The sequence below is a fragment of the Vulpes vulpes genome, chromosome 10 (assembly GCF_048418805.1).
Source record: "Vulpes vulpes isolate BD-2025 chromosome 10, VulVul3, whole genome shotgun sequence".
NCBI lineage: Eukaryota > Metazoa > Chordata > Mammalia > Carnivora > Canidae > Vulpes > Vulpes vulpes.
In genome coordinates this window covers 85,368,909-85,387,861 of record NC_132789.1, presented here as the reverse complement: position 1 = coordinate 85,387,861, position 18,953 = coordinate 85,368,909, and the positions used below count along the sequence as shown (strand labels likewise).

At 38.9% G+C, this 18,953-nt stretch overlaps 1 protein-coding gene across 1 annotated transcript in view; it reads left to right on the top strand.

Moving 5' to 3' along the window:
• Positions 1-16,358: 16,358 nt before the first annotated feature.
• The window catches only part of IQCM (IQ motif containing M), a gene marked incomplete at its 5' end in the record, with an annotated part of 337,033 nt that continues 334,438 nt past the window's right edge, over positions 16,359-18,953 (top strand). The window contains one exon of the mRNA XM_072722489.1: positions 16,359-16,392. Within this exon, the coding sequence (XP_072578590.1) occupies positions 16,359-16,392 (34 nt within the window). The remainder of the gene's footprint in view (positions 16,393-18,953) is intronic.

Here is an 18,953-nt window from a genome sequence, read left to right as displayed (position 1 = left end):
GAGCCTTCCTCACTTTCCTGCCTTACCTGGGCCTGTGTGGTTCCTCCAGCACCCTGACAAGTCTAGACTTCCCTTTGCATCCTCTTCAGCTTTTTCTTTTGTACCTAATACTGCTTATTTGTCCCTCTGTCCTCCTTCCCCACTTCCCTCTCTCACTCCCTCCCTCCTTGCTCTGTTTCCTCCTCTTTTTCCTCTTCTGCCTCCCTCCCACGCCTTTCTCTCTCTTTGTGGCACATAGAGGCTTGTACATCTTACCAATATTCACAAAGGACTTGTTTTTTTTTTTTTTTTGTTTTGTTGACAGTCTCTACTGTTTTGTTTTTTCCAGTTGTTTTGATTACATTCATTTTTGCTCTTGTCTTTATTAGTTTCTTCCTTCTACTTTCTTTGGATTTAATAATTTTTGCTTTATATGTGTGAAAGTTGAATATTTCAAATATGTATTTCATTTAATAAATACGTGTAGGGCAATAAATTTACTTCTTGATGCTACTTTGTATTCCATAGGTTTGCTGTGTTTGCATTTGCTCCCTGCTCTAAATATTTCATAATTTCCATTTTGATCTACTCTTTAATCACTTAGTCATTCACTTTAAAAAACAATCTTTACTGTTGATTTGTAAAAATTGTATTATTCAAATATTTAACATTTATTGGGACATTTCAGGTGACTGAGTATATGGAAAATTTTTTAATGCTCCATATGTGCTTAAAAATATGTATTTTTAGCTTGTGCAGGATTCTAAAAATATATATTACAACAAGCATCCAACGTTAAATTTATATCCATATTATTTTGTACGTACTTGATCCATGTTTTTTTTTTGACCCATGTTTCTAATAGCGGTATGCTAAAATCTCCCTCTCCAATTGTTTTAACACTTTTTCTGTGTAATTCTATTAATTGAAAATTTGCAGCTATTTTGTTAGGTTTATACAAATTAATGATTGTCCTAACATCTTGAAGCATTGTTTCTTTAACCATAATTTGTTTATTTATTTAATTAAAGATTTAAATTTATTTATTCATGAGAGACACACACACACACACACAGAGGCAGAGACCCAGGCAGAGGGAGAAGCAGGCTCTATGCAAGGAGCCTGATGTGAGACTTGATCCCGGGACTCCAGGATCATGCCATGGGTGGAAGACAGATGCTCAACCATTGAGCCACCCAGGCGTCCCTCTTTAACCATAATTTAGTGTGCCTCTTCATTCCTACTAATAATTTTGATCTAATATCTGTTTTTGCCTGGTAGTACTAGTATTACACCAGCTTTTTTTGTTATTATTATTTTTTGGTAAATATTTTTTCATGAATTTTTAATCTTTCTGTGTTCTTTGGTTTTAAGTGTATCTTTTCTTTTTTAAAGATTTTATTTATTTATTCATGAGAGACACAGAGACAGAGAGAGAGGCAGAGACATAGGCAGAGGGAGAAGCAGGCTCGAAGCAGGGAGCTCGACGTGGGACTCCATCCCTGGCCTCCAGAATCACACCCTGGGCTGAAGGCAGTGCTAACCTGCTGAGCCACCTGGGTTGCCCTAAGTCTATCTTTTACAACTAACCCTTTCATTGAATTTTATTTGTATTGATTTATTCTATAATCTTTGTCTGTTAATAGATATATATAATCTGTATTTATGGCACTTATAAGTTTATTTAGGTTTCTATTTAAATTCTATTCTTTCTTTGCTTTTTTTCCTTCTCTTACCTTCTTTTGACTTGATAGAATTTCCATTAATTATTATAAGATTTCTCTGATAGTTTCAGAGCTATGCATTGTTTTGCCATTCTGTTAGAAGTTATCCTTAGCATGTTAGTGAAAATATTTGTCTCTAATTTTTTTTAACTTACTTAGTACATTTATTTTCTTCTTAAACAAGACAAAGGCCCTGAACCTTTAATCCGTTGAAAACTGCTCCCTTTTGGATCTTGCCTACCCCCTTCCTGGTTATTATATTTAAAATTTAGTTCCACATGAAAAAAATCCATATTGACTACGCATAGGTTTTTGTAGATACTAGCTATTTAAATTTATAAACATTATCACATTTCTGTGCTTATATCTTTTTTCTTGCATTTTATTCATTCCTTTCGGGGTCACTTTCTTCTTCCTGAAGTATGTCTATTAATCACTCATTTTTGGGAGATCTGTGTGTGCTTGTGTGTGTGTGTGTGTTTGTGTGTGTCAAGATTTCTTAGACTTAGTATTTCTAAAAGCCCTTATTTTGTTCTCACTTTTACATGATAGTTTAGATTGATTTTGAATTTTGTTTCTTATTTTTCCTCTGATGTTCTAAGATATTGTCTTCTGTCAACTGTCATTGCTGATGAGAGATTTTGCCAAAGTTGTCATTCCTTTCTATATAGCCTATCGTTTCTCTATGTTGGAATTTAAGGGGTTTTTATTCCTTTATTCATTATCCTTCAAATATTCATTGATTGACAACTAGTCCTGTAGACACTGGGTTTTCATCAGTGTACAAAGCAGTATAAATATCCCTGCACTCGGGGGTCCCTGGGTGGCGCAGCGGTTTGGCGCCTGCCTTTGGCCCAGGGCACGATCCTGGAGACCTGGGATCGAATCCCACATCGGGCTCCCAGTGCATGGAGCCTGCTTCTCCCTCTGCCTGTGTCTCTGCCCCTCCCTCTCTCTCTCTCTCTCTCTCTATCATAAATAAATAAAAATTAAAAAAAAATATCCCTGCACTCATAGATCTTACAGTCTAATGAGTGAATATATTAGCTAAGCTAAAGCTAGCCACTGTAATAAATTAAGCCCCTGATTATCACTGGCTTAATGCTTTGAGATTTTATTTTTCATACTATCTCTTTTTTTTTAAAGATTTTATTTATTCATGAGAGACAGAGAGAGGCAGAGACATAGACAGAGGGAGAAGCAGGCTCCCTGTGGGGAGCCCAATGTGGGACTCGATCCCAGGACTCCAGGGATCATGCTGTGAGCCGAAGGCAGATGCTCAACCCCTGAGCCACCCAGGCGTCCCTTTCATATTGTCTCTTAAGGCTGTTTCTAGTTAACAAACTCTCAAGGTACAGGCTTTTTCTACTTTGTGTCTCTGTCATCTTTAACATTCAGTTTTGATGCTGTCCTGCAGCCACCAATGTTCTAGCAGCCAGGGAGGGAAAAGAGCATGGAGGTCTTTAAGGACTAGGCCTGGAGGTGGCACTTACCACGTTGGCCCATATTCTCATGGTGAGGATGCAGTCACTTGTTCATATTTAACTTCAAAGGTGTCTGGGGAAGGTAGTGCAGCTGTGAGCCTAGGAGGAAAAGAAAACACGTTTGGGAATCAGCAGTTAGTTCCTGCCATGCCATGAGTAAAACGCATGGTATACTAAATAGTGTTAGTGCAAAGGAGGAAACTACATCAATGAGGGGGCCAGGAGGGTTGTGGGAGGTGGGATCCCAGTTGTACACGGGTGGCTGGTGAAGTCCTTACTTAGAGGGTACCTTTGAGTGTACACCAATGAAGAAGTGAGGGGTTGTTACCTTGTAGAGATCCGTCTGAAGGAAGAACATTTCAGGCATAGCAAATAGCAAATGCAAATGTTTTGAGGTTGGGGGCAAGCGAACAACGGGTTGGAGTAAATATTAGGTCAATGAGGTAAGTGATAATGTAGGGCTGTGTGAGCCATCAGTGGGTTTTGAGTGGAGGGCATGATCTGACTTAGGTTTTAGTGGGATAGCTCTGGTTGCTGGGTTGAGAAGAGATAGTAGGACGGGAGTAGGGAAGAGAATCAGGCCAGTTAGAGGTTACTCTAATAATCCACGTGAGAAATGGTGATGGTTTAGACTAGAGTGCTTATGGTGAAGGTGGTGTGAAGCTATCAAATTCTGAATATATTTTGAAAATATTGCTGGTTTAGGATTAGCTAATGGATCAGATGTGGGATGTACAAAAAAAGGAATCAGGGATGGTTGTTCAGCCTTAATAACTAGAAGAATAGAGATATTATTTGCTGAGGTTTGGAAAATGATCAGAGGAAGATTAGGAACTCTGTTTCAATACATAAAATTTGAGATGCCTCCATGCTGCTCAAATGGGAATGTGAAATAGCTAAGGAGAGAGGACCAGGCTGAAAATACATCTTTGTGAATCATAAACACAGAGATAGTATTTATGGCCCCAAGGCTGGACAAAATAACAAAGTAAATATATGTGGTGGAAAAGATTTCAGGGGATCACTGGGTGGCTCAGTGTCTGCCTTTGACTCAGGGCATGATCCCAGTCTAGGGATGAAGTCCCATGTCAGGCTCCCTGAGAGGAACCTGCTTCTCCCCCTGCCTATGTCTCTGTGTCTCTTTCTCTCTGTGTCTCTCATGAATAAATAAATAAAATCTTTTTTTTTTTTTAAAGAGATTTCGGGTCTGAGCTTTGGGACAATATACTATTTTGAGGTCAGTGAGACGAGGAGGAACCAGCAAAAAACTCTGAGGTAGGAGAAAGTAAGAGAAGATCTAGGACAGTGGGGATTCCCAGGAGACAAATGCAGAAAATATGTCAAGAATGAGTCAGTGATGAAATATCTAAAATGCACTTAATAGGTGAACTGAGATAAAGACTGAGAATTGGGAATTAGATTTAATAGCATGAAGGACATCAGTTGACCTTGACAGAAGGAATGGCTGGTAGGTTATGTTCCCCTGGAAACAGACTCTGAGGTGGAGACGAGCAAAAGGTTTATTAGGAAGTGCTGTTGGAATTACCATCTATGGAAGGGGAGGGAAGGAAGCAGGAATTAGGGGAAGTTTGGCTCTGAGGCAGTCTAGTGACAGTTGCAACAAACCCCCTGGGAGCTCTAATGTTGAGATAGGGCGGGGTGTCTGGGCCTGCACAGATCTCTTGTTGACTAGTCACTGGGAGTGGGCTGTCCTGGAAGGGGCATGGTTTTGGGCACAGCGATTCCTTAGCCAGTGCAATCTGAGGAAAGGCCATAATCGAGAGCTTTCTTGGGGTGCGTGTCCCACAGCAGGGGAGGAAGTTCTCTGTGAGGGTCCGCCTGGCATATCACAGAGTCCCTTAGAAGCAGATTAGATGGAGTGGTGGATGCAAAAGCCCACTTTTGAAAGTGCGTTCAAAAAAGCATGGGAAGACAGAAATCAAAGACGATGAGCACAGATGACTCTTTCCTCTTCATTCCTGTTGCTCACTACGACATGTCTGGATGTGGATTTATTTTTATTCTTCTTGCTTGGAATCTAGAGTGTAGTTTCAATTCAAGATTCATGTCATCTTTTAATACTGGCACTTGAAACATCGCTTTTTATTCATTTCTTTCTTTCTTTTTTTTTTCTGGAACTTCTTTTAACACATGTTGGGATCTTTCAACCTATGTTTTATATGTTTTAATTGTTGCTTCATCTTTTTTATCTATATCTCCTTTTGTTATGTTCTGGGGAATTACTTAGTATTATCTTTTTAACTAATTGCTTCTCTTATACTGTATCTAATCTAGATTTTATTATTTTTATTATAAGTTTTTTTCAAAGAATATGTTCTTATTTCAAGGGATCTGTGTTTTTTTGTCTTTATTTCTGCTTTGTTTCATATTTTCATATATTTTTTAAAGAACATTATTTCCTCCTCTGTCTCGTGGTGGAGTCTTTTTTTTTTTTTAAGATTTTATTTACTTGAGAGAGAGAAAGAGAGAGCACAGGCAGGGAGGGGGCAGAAGGAGAAGCAGACTCCCTTCTGAGCAGGGACCCCGACATATGGTCTCGATCCCAAGACCCTGGGATTATGACCTGAGCCAAAGGCAAATGCTTAACTGACTGAGCCACTCAGGTGCCCCTCTTGGTGGAGTGTTAACCTACTTTTTAAAGTTATTTTTCTTATTCGTTTATCATTTTCATTTCCTATGGAGTGAATTGCTATTCTAGTTGTTGATTTTATTGAATATCTTTCTTGGTGTTACTTTTGGACATGTGTTTTCTAATTTTGAAATTATTTTATAATATTTTTCAGGCTTATGCGGAGTAAAAGTTTTATTACATTTTTATATTCTATTTGCTTCTACACCCATCACATTCTGGTTCACAGTACTATAGTTGACCCAGTGTTTCCCATTCCATAACCAGGTCTTATATTGGCTCCTTGGGGCTCCTGCTCTCGTGATATTGATGATATTTCAAATCCTGTCTCTGTGGCTGGTGTGGCTAGGTCCTCCTGGGGGTGAGACCTGTGTACCTTCTGCCTCCACAGCTATCGAGCTTTTGATAAGTCCTTGTTCCAAGCAGTGGTTTGGAAGTTTTATTTTCTGCCTCTTATCATCTAGTTTTTTTTTTTTTTTTTTTAATTTTCTTTTTAGCGGGGCCTGGCCCTGATCACATATATAGTGTGGGAATTGTTTCACCTCCCGCTGGAGGTGAACTCCAGGTAGCCTCTGCCTGCATCCAGGAGCTGGGACAGCATTCTCAGCTTCTATCCCATCACCACTGTGCATTTATTTTCTATTTATGGTTCCTGAAGATTCCTACCTTATTTATAAATGCCTCGTTCCTTAGGGAAAAGCCTTCAGATATTGCTGATAAAAAGATACGTGTTTTGATATTTGTAGTTCAATATGTTATTCCTCTTAGAAATTTTTTTCTAGAAAGATATAAATGCTAGATATGATACTGCATGTATCAACAATGCGGTAATTATAGATATTTTTGCTCTTTTGATGATTCTTTGTGTTTCTAAAGTTATCTCATATAGTAGGCAAAGTATTATACCTATTTATCCCTTACCCTCACTTCCTTTCTTACTTACTTCTGAAAAATCCTTTATATAATCTGCATCCAGGGCACCTGGGTGGCTCAGTGGTTGAGCGAATGCCTTTGGCTCATGGTGTGATCCTGGGGCCCTGGGATCAAGTCCTCCATTGGGCTCCCCACAGGGAGCCTGCTTCTCCCTCTGCCTATGTCTCTGCCTCTCTCTCATGAATAAATGGATAAAATCATAAAAAAATAATCTGCATCTATTTAGAGACTCAAGAGTAGAATTTATTACTAAGCTCTTCCATGCATGCCATGGTCCTGAAATTCCTTCGTTTCTTATCTGATTATGTTGACCAATATGGCCTTGAGACACTCTCCTTCCTTCTTAACGGACTCTATTTCTGTGTTTTTCCCACTCTCCACAAATCAACTACTTGTCCTGTTTTTCAGAAAACTCATTCTCTCTCTTGGCTTTATATATCACCTGAGTCTTAGAGATTTTCAAATCTACATCTCTAACAGGAAGAGACAGAAGAGGAAGTGACATGGGCTAACTTAATGAGGGCTTACAAGGGCCAGGCTTAGGAGCTTTGCTGAATGTTTTCATACATTTATTCATTTATTTGACCTCCTAGCAGCACTATGAGACATAAGAATGAGTATTATTCATATTTTACAGGTAAAAGAGCTCAAACTTATGGAGTTAAATAAGTAGCTAACCTAATTTGCCTGGGACAGAGGTGGCTGTCAGGACTCAGGACCTCTGGTTTTAAAACAGTAAAGTACGTGGCAGACTGGGACAAATTGGTCCCCTGAGGCCTAAGGTCAATGACTTGGAAGTGGCAAAGCCCTTGGCTTGAACCCAGGCCCCCTGGAGCCTAAGATCTTTGCTCTTCACCCCTATGGTATATTGTCTCCATTAGAACAAAGTAGGAAAAAAAGGACTGATGCAGACAGGAGATAGAAGGTAAAGGGATGAAAGAATTCATGAAAGGAGTATACTGTTTCCTGGAAGGAATTTTATTAGGAAAAATTGTGCTTTGGTAGGACTTAAGAGACCAGAATTCTGGTTCTGGTTTATCAACAAATCCAGTGTTGCATTGGACAAATCACTTACATCCTCATACTGCTGTGTCCTCACCCACAAAATGAAGGGCTAACAAGAAGGCAACTGCTAAGATTGTTTTCAAAATAAAATAAACTCCAAAACCATTTTATAGCCTTAAATATTTTTATAAGGTAATCGAGAAAGAAGTCTGAAAATAGATGCCAGGATTTATAGTATTTTAGGATTTTGCTCAAATTTCTAGATCTAGCTCTTTAACATCAACTAGTATTTCTGAGCATAGCCAAATTCCATTTAAACGGTTTAACAGTTTGGCCTTTAATTTATTTTATTTAATTTGTGGTAATTAACTTTATGGTGTTTTCATTGTTGTCTTTAATTGTTTATATAATGTCCCAAACATCTCAGCAGGAGCTGCTTTATAAATCTGGTTTTCACTCTTTATTGTTATTTATAAAACGTTAATGTCTTCTTTTTAAGGCATGTGTGATTAATAGCTGAGAGAATGTACTTTTATAACAGCACAGTTTTAATCTGTGAAAATCACAAGAAAAACAGAGACATAACATGCCACAATTATTATTGAAGGCATAACTGCATGTATTGACATGTGAATCTTCCTAAGGTATTTTGAAAGCGTTTCAGATAAAACAGAGTACTAATAAGTAAGGCATTATGGTATTTTTGTTGTTCTTGGACACATATATCATATCTGATATGTTTCTAACTAAAATTTCACGAAAATAAAATTTATAAGATATAACGTCCAGTATTTTTAACACTTCATTCAAGAAATTGTACTTTCCTTATTGCCTCCTCCCCCACCCCTTTCTATCAGTGTCTTAAGGTTGAATTCAAAGACTGAATAAATTTGAGGCAAGAAAAATGTGGAATAGTGCCAGTTTTTCTGAAACTTGTGTGTGTGTATGTGTGTGTGTGTGTGTGTGTGTGCGTGTGTGTGTGTATGATTACTGCTCAATTTGGGCCAAAGCAATTAGCTCCTTTTCTCATTTGGATAATTGTGGTTTTCCTATCAAGGTAAGTAGGTGCATAAAATTAAACAATCCCATACATCACCCAGTGCTCATCATGACAAGGGCATTCTTTAATCCCCATCTTAGCTGTGGGAACTTGGAAAAGTTGGTCAAACTTTCCTGAACCTCAAGGCAATGAAATGAAATCATAACTACTTCCTGTAGCTGCTGGAAGGTATAAACATGTATGAATGCACCTCCTCCTCCTCCTCCCCTTTTGCCTAGGAAACTCCTGTTTTACACTTCAGCCATTATTTCACAAATGCCACTTTTCCCAGAAAGCCTTTCCTAACGGCCACCCTGTGGGACTTTGGCTGGCCTCCTCTACTATATTTGGTCTGAGCACCATGTGACCCACTAGACACCATCAACTTCTTTAAAAAAAATAAAGTCCATTAGACACACTGCAAAAAGTTATGACAAATTACATGGGAAAATTTAGCAGTAGTCAGATTTCTAAATAGATATTAGTAATGCTGAAAACTAAGCAGATTATAATGATTGAAGACTTCTTGCAGGAATTCAAATCAACTGCTTTTTATGAGTTACTTATTGCTTGGCTAGCCATGTGCTCAGTCTTATGGAATACACAAAAGAAATAAAAACTAGTTCTTTCCCTTGTTCGGCTTACCATCTAGCACAGATATTGTTGGCTTTTATGAAAGCTCTATGCCTCATTTTTCTTTTGAGAAAGAGAAGAAGAGAAATAAAACGATCTGTGATGATGAGAGTAGTGTTTTCAGAGTTTTACTAGGTTACTTCGAAAAACTAATAATTAAAACTTAAAATTTGGGGACCTGGGTGGCTCAGTCGGTTAAGCATCTGCCTTAGGCTCTGGCATAGTCCTGGAGCCCTGGGATCTATTCCTGCTCATCAGGGAGCCTGCTTCTCCCTCCCCCTCCCAACCCCCAACTCTGACCCATGCTCTCTCTTTTTTTCCGCTCAAGTAAATAAAATCTTTAAAAAAACTTAAAATGTATTGTTGCATTTAAATTGATGTATAACATATAATCAGAAAAGTGCATAATTCCTAAGTGTACAGCTCGAGAAATATTCACAAAGTAAACCTGCCTGCATAACCACCATCTGATAAATAAACATTACTGGCACCCTAGAGGCTTTCCTTGTGCCCCATCAGCCGCTGCACCCTCTCTCCAAGGGTCACCATTATTCTGTTTTCTATTACCATTGATGTTTTGCCTGCTTTTGAACTTTATATGAATGGGGCCGTGTCCTCTTTATGCTTTCTCTCAAGATTATGTGTGTGAGGATCAGTCATGTCTGTGTATAGTGCTTCATTCTCGCTGCTGTGACACATTCAGTGGTATGAATATGCTGTGATTTATCTATTCTGCTGTCAGAGGACACTTAGGCTACTTCCAGTTTTCACCTATTACAGAGTAGTGGTGCAGTGATCATTCTTACATGTGTCTTTCATATTATAACATGTTTCTGTTGGGAGTGGGAGGGCTGAGCCATACTTAGATATAGATTTAGGTTTCGAAGATTCCGTCAAATAGTTTTCCAAAGATTACCAATTTACTCTCCTGACAGGCAGTAAATGAATATTTCGGTAGCTCTATATCCTTGCCAACACTTAGGATTTTGTGAAAGCCATTCGTTTGGCTGCACGGTAGTTGTGATTTGACTTTGTGTTTCCTTAACGACCAATGAGTTTTGAGCAACTTTTAGCATACTGATTTCCCATTTGAAAACTCTGTTTGCAAAGTGTCTACTGCAATCATTTGCCGACTTGTATATTAGATTGTCTCTTTCTTTGGCTTGTAAAAGTTATTTACTTTGCAAATGTTATTTTTGTGCTTGTAATTTTGGAAAGTGCAGGGACTAGAGGTCAATTTTTCAATTCCCTCTAGTAGTTGATCTCTTTACTGAGGTACGGCTCCATGTGACATTATTTGCTTGCCTTTCCCCCAAGTTCCTGCACCTAACCACCAAGGAGTGATAATCTTATCTCACCAACTCCAGCCCATCATCTTCTGTCAGTAAGGTTTGATTCTCGGTAGCCTTCCATGTACATGTTCATGTATTGCCAAATCCTACTTTATACATCCCTGTATCAAAACCCTAAGATAAGATCACAGAAAAAATCTATAGCTAACTGAATATGGCTCAGAAGGACCAGTTTTACACATTGAGACCAAATGGGAAAGAATTCATATGTTTTAGCTGAAGAGTATTTTAAAAGAATCATGTGCGAGTCCTCCCAGTTTAGCATCTCCTTTTTAATGACTTCAGAATTGAAATGAAATTAAAGCTTTCTTTTGTGACTTAAAGACATATATTTTATGTAAACCAGGAGTATTTGGGATCTCTTAATTAGTGTCAGTGTCCATGCAAGCCCACAAGGAAATAGAGCATGGTCCTTGTTTTATGAAGTCGAACCTTACATCCAGAAGGCACCTGTGGAATCATTGACTGGGTGTCTCTGATCCTTTAGTGTTGGAATTGGGGTTGGTGGCAGTGACAGTCATGCTGGGACAAGCTCTGAGACCCTCTTCAGTCAGAAGAGCAAGGCTTTCATCTGTCGTTCTCATTGGCTTCTGAGGAAGAGTTCCTTTAAACACAGGTTGAAGCTGCTCTTTTAAAAATTGTGTCTATTTTAAATCCTTCATTTGTAGCTAGGAATTCAGGAAGGAGGTGGAATTCAGTGAGGTTAAGTGGTTTGGCCAAGATCACACGTTTTGGCAATGGCAGAGTAAGGACTGAAATCCAACTTTGCTCTCTCTGCAGTGCTCTCTGACTCGATGTTTGTGTCAGCTGGAGCAATATCCTAATGACTCAATTATGTCCTTTTCCTTCCCACTTCCTGGCTCTGAGAAATTTATTTACCCAAGTTAATTAGAGAATCAGAGGGAGGTTTCTGCGTCAGGAAAGGAGTGTGCTTGCCACTGTTACACGTGTTCCCCAGGATCCCAGCTTAGCTGATATTAATGATCATGAATTCATGAAGTATCTTCTTTCCAACTCATTTTATGGCCATCTGACTAATTTGGTTCATCATTTTAATTATGCAGTTGTAAAGTTTTTATTCTCCTATTGTCTGATATACTTTTTTACCCATTAGAGAGCCTAAATTTGGCTCTGTTAATATTTTGTTTTCTTTCCCTGCACTCTTTTCTGTTTTCTCATTCCTGTTGTTTGGTGCCAGCATATCTGAAGTCTGGTCAGAGGGACATGGAGACGTGGTAGAGAGAAGTCAGGAAGCAAGTCTGGAAAATGACCTGACGGTCCTTGTTGACTTGAAAGAGAAAAAGGGAAGGAGGGCTCACACTTACCAGAGAATGAAACAGGACAAATGATAGGATGAAACCTGAGAGGGTGACTCTGTTGGCCAAGGGTTGAGAGGCACATGAGGAGGGTTGCAGCCAGGGACATGATGGAAAGAGGTCAGGCCTAGGCCACTTTCTTGGGTATTCTGCTCCCACATTCCAGAGAACAAAGAAAAGTGGAGAAGGACATGAGGGAGACATGAACTCTTAACCATGCTGTTTTTGAAACTTGGGACCAGTTAGAATTGCACACATTACACAAGCAATGTAATAATAGATTTTAGAAAGTCATGGGGCCTTTGAGATCTTCTTGCCCAATAGTTTTATTTTGCAAATGAGGAAACTAAAGACTAAGAAAAGTCAAAGCAAGCCCCTTGGCTCAGTTCTCAGTGGAGCTGTGGGATATCAGTCCTATATTTTTCATCCATATTTACGCGGTTGCAAGAGAGAGAAAAGCCCAAGGCAAGGAGCTAGGTTTTATTCTACATGTGTTTGGAAGTCATGGAAAGGAAATGATATGCTCAGATACACATTTAAGAAGATAACTCCTGCTGTGTGGCGAAGGAATTGGAATAGGATAAGAGTAGGAATCAAGAGAGCAGTTAGGAGGCTGTTTCAGCATTCCAAGAACTAAATGATTGTGACTGGGAGAGGGAAAATGAGGAGAAGCAGAAGTATTTTGAAGTTAAGATGTAGAAGACTTGGGGTGCCTGAGTGGCTCAGTTAGCTAAGTGTCTGCCTTCGGCTCAAGTCATGGGATCAAACCTTTCGTTGGCTTCCTGTTCAGCAGGGAGCCTGCTTCCCTTTCTCTCTCTCTCTCTCTCTCTCTCTTTCTCCCTCTGCCCCTCCTCCTCTGTTTATTCTCTTGCTCTCAAATAGATAGATAGATAAATAAATAAATATTTAAAAAATGTTGAAGACTTGATGGATTGGAGGTAGTAGGTAAAATATAGGAGGACTCAACATTTTATGTCTTGACCAACTGGGTAGACATGGAGAAATGGGAAGGAAATATCTTTTGATTGAAGATTAGGAGAATTTCTCTGATTCACCTTTCTATCAACTGTTAAAACTGCCTGTCTAGATCCGTGGATCATGACATGCCCAAGTTCTGCTGCATACCATTGGGCAGCTATTTTGTCACCAGAATCCTTAGTTACCATGATAAAATCTTATCAGTCATCTGCTTTGGAAGGACAAGCTAAAGAGATAAGGAAGGGAAATACTCTTTCCACTTTTGTTTGCTTTTTTATCCATATAGTAATGGAATTAGAAACCCTTAGCATTCCTGTTAACCCAATACAAGATCCTTGAGTTGCGTCTACTGGAGGAGAAAGGGAGGATGTGCCTGAGAAGACATGAGAAGCTAGGGCATCCCTGTCCAGCCTGCTGTTGCCGTTAATTACTCATTTTACAAACAGATTTTGAAATCCTTGTATATGTCAGGTCCTTTTTTAAGGTGCTGGGACTATAGAAGGGAAGAAAACAAAGCCCTTCCTTACAGAAGTCACATTCCAGAACACTACTTATGTCAGTGCCTGCTTCCACATATTAAAACGGTTTGTTGCCTATTTCAACAGTGTATAATCCAACCCCCTGCTTAAATCAAACAGAGCTATACTTGCTGTCTCCTAAACCATGTGCATTCTCACCTCGCACTTGCTTCTCTCTGTTTCTCTGACATCAGCCAATCTGACCTGCTAAGGACTGATATTCAGTACCATATAGGTGTGTGGCCAGCACCCAGTTCTAACTAGTTGATGCCTGTGCTAAACCAGTTGTTCAGAATATCACTATTATCCCTCACCCACCCTTCCATCCTGCTCAGTCTCCCTTCAACACTTTTCTTAGGTCGTTTTCTCAACCTTCAGCCTTCAGGGATCCCATCTTCATTTGAACTCATGGCACTCATGGGTTTATATCACTTATTTACAGAGCTCATAGACTTTCTTTTTTTTAAATTTAAATCTTTAAACCCATCATGGGGCTTAAACTCACAATCCCAAGATCAAGAGTTGGATGCTCTATTGATTAAGCCAGCCAGGTACCTTAGCTCGTAAACTTCCTTTGACATCTGGTATATAGTTGTTTGTATTTTATTTAAAATTTTGACTTATGTATTTGCCTTTTCTTCCAAAATAGATGGCTTACAACCCTTGTACAACCCAGATATTAGATTTATACTTATTAATTGATCATGTATTAGGAGGGACTCAGCATTTCTTAACTATCTCCTTGGGATGAAAGTGGAAGGGGCCCTATCTGCTGATATTCCATGTCAGTGTGCTGCTTATCTTTAGGCAAGTCCATCCTCCAGGGCCTCTTCCACCCCCACCTCCTATCTCAGCATCCCTTATCACTCGGGTTTGCAGGGGCATTATCATGCCAGCACCCCTTAGGATGCTTGGCTAGTTTTGTGCATTAAAAGGGCTGTGGGATGTCTTGCTTGCCAGCCAATTTAATGCAGGCTGACACTCCTGGCACACTGAATTAAGGTGGAGGAGCCAAACGCCCCAGAGAAGAGTCCATTTCTATGGAGATTAAAACAAGAAAATGACAGAGCACAAAACACCTTTATTTTCTTTTTATATTTAAATGGAAAGAAGACAGTAATTAAGCCAGACTAGAAGATGAGTTCTGATTGTTAATTGCTAAGGGAGAGGTGCAGTATTTTAATTTGTCCCAGTTCATTTGTAGAACTAGGGAGATGAGGTACATGGTCTGTGCTCTTGCCCATGGTATAATGCTGACAATTTGAGAATTAATCATTTTTGGATGTTCCAGATTCGTTATTTTAAAACCGTAACTATAATATTTTTCCCCCTCTGGTCAGAAGCTGAGGAAAAGTGTTGTAGCCTTTCATCTAATAGCATGTGGCTATAGAGTCATGACTTCCATAGGGCCATGGTGGCTTGTGGATTATCTCAAATAAGCCCCAAATTATTTAACAGGTCTTGACTACTTCACCACAGTTTGATGCTCTAGTCAGCTAACTGAAATTATACCTAGACTTTTAGAACAAGAGGCTCCATAAGGCTCTGTAAAGCATTTAATATTGCTACTTCTAATTATAAAGCAATGTGAGCACACAGTAGTATGCACCGGTGTAACTGACTCCCTGGCTGTAGAGGCAACATTTGATGCATTTTGGATAATCCTTTGGAAGTAATGATAATTTCAAATGTAGGAATAAGGGCTCAGCTCAATAAACACATTAATCAGTCCTTTATTGAGCACCTCCAGAATGTGATGCACTGAGCTGGGAACACTGAAAGTCAAGGCAAAAGGCAGGAGTTTGCTCTCCCAGCTGAACGTTTGAATCTTTGGGGAAGGCTAAAAAATGCAGATGCCTCCATCCCACTCTAGACTGATATATTTTTAATCACTTCCCACCCAGGCAATTCTAATAGACATTCAGGGTTGAAGAGCCCCTGGTGTGAAGTATAGTTTGGTTTTCAAGGCACTTGAAGTTTAATTGGGAATATAGGACTTCTGTTTATATCTATCACTCTGTTTTTTAGCTCCTCACACAGAAGTATATGATAAATTTCAAGTGAGAGGCATGGACAACATAACTACTGTGCTTACAAGAACAGATCCCTAGAGGCCGGGGTGATCATGAAGGAGGTAGGATTTGAACCTATGCTATAAGGATGGGTAGGACATATGTTAAAAAAAAAAAAAGTTTGAAAACAGGGCAGTCTGAGTAGGAGGCTAGCATCAACCTAAACTCAAGTGTCTAAGTTCAAGGCAAAGATGTGTAAGGTATGTGCCCAGTATTAACTGGATATTATTTGGAAAATAGTAAGAAATCAGAGGGACCTGCCTAGGGACTTGCACCCAAATATGTGGATTTGAGTTCTGTATATGACACTAAATAACATCTTACACTGACAAGCTGTTTCACATCTCTGAGTTCTGGTTTCCACATTTGGCAAATAGTTCCTGTCAGGTTGTTCAGAACCAGTAATGTAATATATATACAAACACTTGGTAAACTACAGAGCCCCATTCAGTGGTGGCTGTTGTTATTAGTCTCTTTTGGAGAGGCAGGCATTAAAGATTTTAGAGGAGAAGAGAGATATATAAAAAGTGTTAATAATTCATCCAATTTTTTTTTCTGAGTGAGTGAAAAAGCTAAAAATAAATATTTACCATCAATACATTATTTAATGTAATTGTGTTTAGGGACTTGGAGCCCAACTTTCAAAAAAGAAGATCACCCTAACTTCCCATCTTGATTGCTGCAGAGGCTATGTCTGATAAAGCAGAATGTGAGTATCACACTTCCGTGATGACTCAGTGCATAATGCGTGATAATCCAACAGCTTTGAGGAAACTTTTAATTATTAATCTTAGGAACGCTACTGTTATTGGTGTACCTTGTAAGAATTCATCTCATTCCTTTTATTTAAATATAACCAACTTTTGAGATATCTATAGCAACTTTTAATTTAGTGTCCTGTCCAATATGGTATCTACTAGCCACATATGGCTATTCAGTGCTTGGAGTGTTACCAGTGAAACTAAAGAACCATTTAATTTTAATTCATTTTAATTTCAATACAAAAACTGATAATTCAGTTATTGGAAAACTTTTAACCACATTTGGAGCAACTTGAGTATGTGAATATATTTTTGCAAGTGGATAGTATAGAAAATCTAAATACAGATCGAGTATTTTTGATTAAAGGCCAGCATCTGAATTGAGAGGTGTATAAATGCAAAATACACACAAGATTTTGAAAATTATCTCATTAGTTTTTAATATTGGTTAATGTTGAAATGATAATATTTGGATATAGTTTAAATAAAATCTATAGCAATTGGTTACTATGTGTTATTAAAATTAACTTCATCTCTTTTCAGTTTTAAAACATATGACTACTAGAAAATTTTAAATTACGTATGTGGCTCACATTGTATTTCTTACAGAGCTGATCTAGACTTGGCAACCCTTCAGGTAATCTTGAATTTAGGCTTTGATAGCCTGATTGAGAAACATAGAGTGCTGCATAGAGGGTTGGGATTTCTGGTTAAGCAGTCCCTTGGCTCTTGTGACCCCAGGAAGTATATGGTACAGTCCAGCAGGCATCTATTCTAGACTCCACGTGGATTACTGTAACTCTCTATTTGGATAACACAGCACATTTTTAGATGGAAAGGGCAGAAAGGGAAGAAGATCCATAAAGTGGAGGAGGAATGTTCTCTAGTTCCATTTTGCCTTTGGGTCATGCCCACAATTACGTAAATTATATTTGAAGACTTGATATTGAGAGCTGAGAATTCCTCTGTGTCTCCTTAGCAACCAAATCCCACTCTGAGGAAGATTAACATAGAGAGAGATGTGGTTTTTTTTTTGAGGGAAGTTGCACTGTAAAATCTCCCTGAGGTAGGTAGGAAACCTATTAATCACTTACTGTTACAAAGGCAATAAACGACTTTTCTAAAGAAGGAATAAAGAAAGTGGGGAAGTGAGGAAAACTGGAAGAGACAACTCAACAGAATGCTGTTACCTTGGAACTAAAGAGTTGGATCTTAATGAAGAATGTGTTGTGTGGAATGATCAGATGGTTGAATATAGGTTTTAGGAGATGAAGGCCATATGCCACTTGGAATTTGGGTTTCACTTGGTTTTTGAACTTTTTGAAAAGAAATTAGACAAATTATATTTTTCTCACTTATATGTAATGAAATTGAGTATAAACTACTTTAGCTGAGATTTCTCTTCAAGGGCTTCCCTTCACTTCCTAGTTTCCACCACTCTTTGCCCTGGAATGAATTAAACCATCTTCCAGCTTCCCTCTTCTGCACCTCATCCCCAAGCTTCTCCCCTCTCCTAACCTAACCCTGCCCTTCCTCTGAACCTACTTTTAGAAGGAGATCTTTCAGCACAGACAGTAATATTCAATCTTTTGTTAATTTGCTTTTTAATGATTTGCTGTGTGTTTGTTATTTTTAGCCAAGGAGTATTTCCTTTTTTTTTCTTTTTAAAGATTTTATTTATTAATTCATGAGAGACACAGAGAAAGAGAGAGAGAGGCAGAGACACAGGCAGAGGGAGAAGCAGGCTCCATGCAGGGAGCCCGATGTGGGACTCAATCCCGGGTCTCCAGGATCATGCCCTGGGCCGAAGACAGGCGCTAAACTGCTGAGCCACCCAGGGATCCCCCCAAGGAGTATTTCCTACAAAATTTAGGAAGATCTCAAATATGTTAAACAGAACAAAACAGGTCTGAGCTATTCTGATTGAAAGAAGGAAGAGCCCTGAATGCACATGAAATTGATGAAGCACAGTTTTAAAACCACTACCTTAGTCTGGATTTGATTCAGTTTTATTTTCTTTGGATATTTCTGTTTTAAACCTTATCTCTAATAATACAATGCAAAGTCATATCTTTAAGGGGAAATTCATGCATTAGTGGGCTGACAGTAGAGGGTTTTGGTGACTTACGTTGGCCTCTGTTGTAGCGTATGCATCATGCTGAATGTCACAGCATTTATTTACAATTGTTTTCCTGGCATTGGGCTCTAAGTACCTGGAAGGTAGGGAGACCTAATGCCCTATTTATTTCAGCACATTTAGCACCAAATTGGCACCAAGTTCAGCACCTTTAGCATCTGGGACTTAGTAGGTGCTTAATGAACATATACTAAACTAAATCTCATTGAGTCTGAGGTATGGATTTTCTAACACCTGTGAAATCAAACACACAGGCACTTACTTTGACTGTATAGGCAAAGAAGGCCTTAGCAGTGTAGCCGTACATTTTTGTTCGGGATAACTCCTTAGTAAATTTTTGTGAGGTCTCTGAAGAATGCAGCCTGTTTGTAG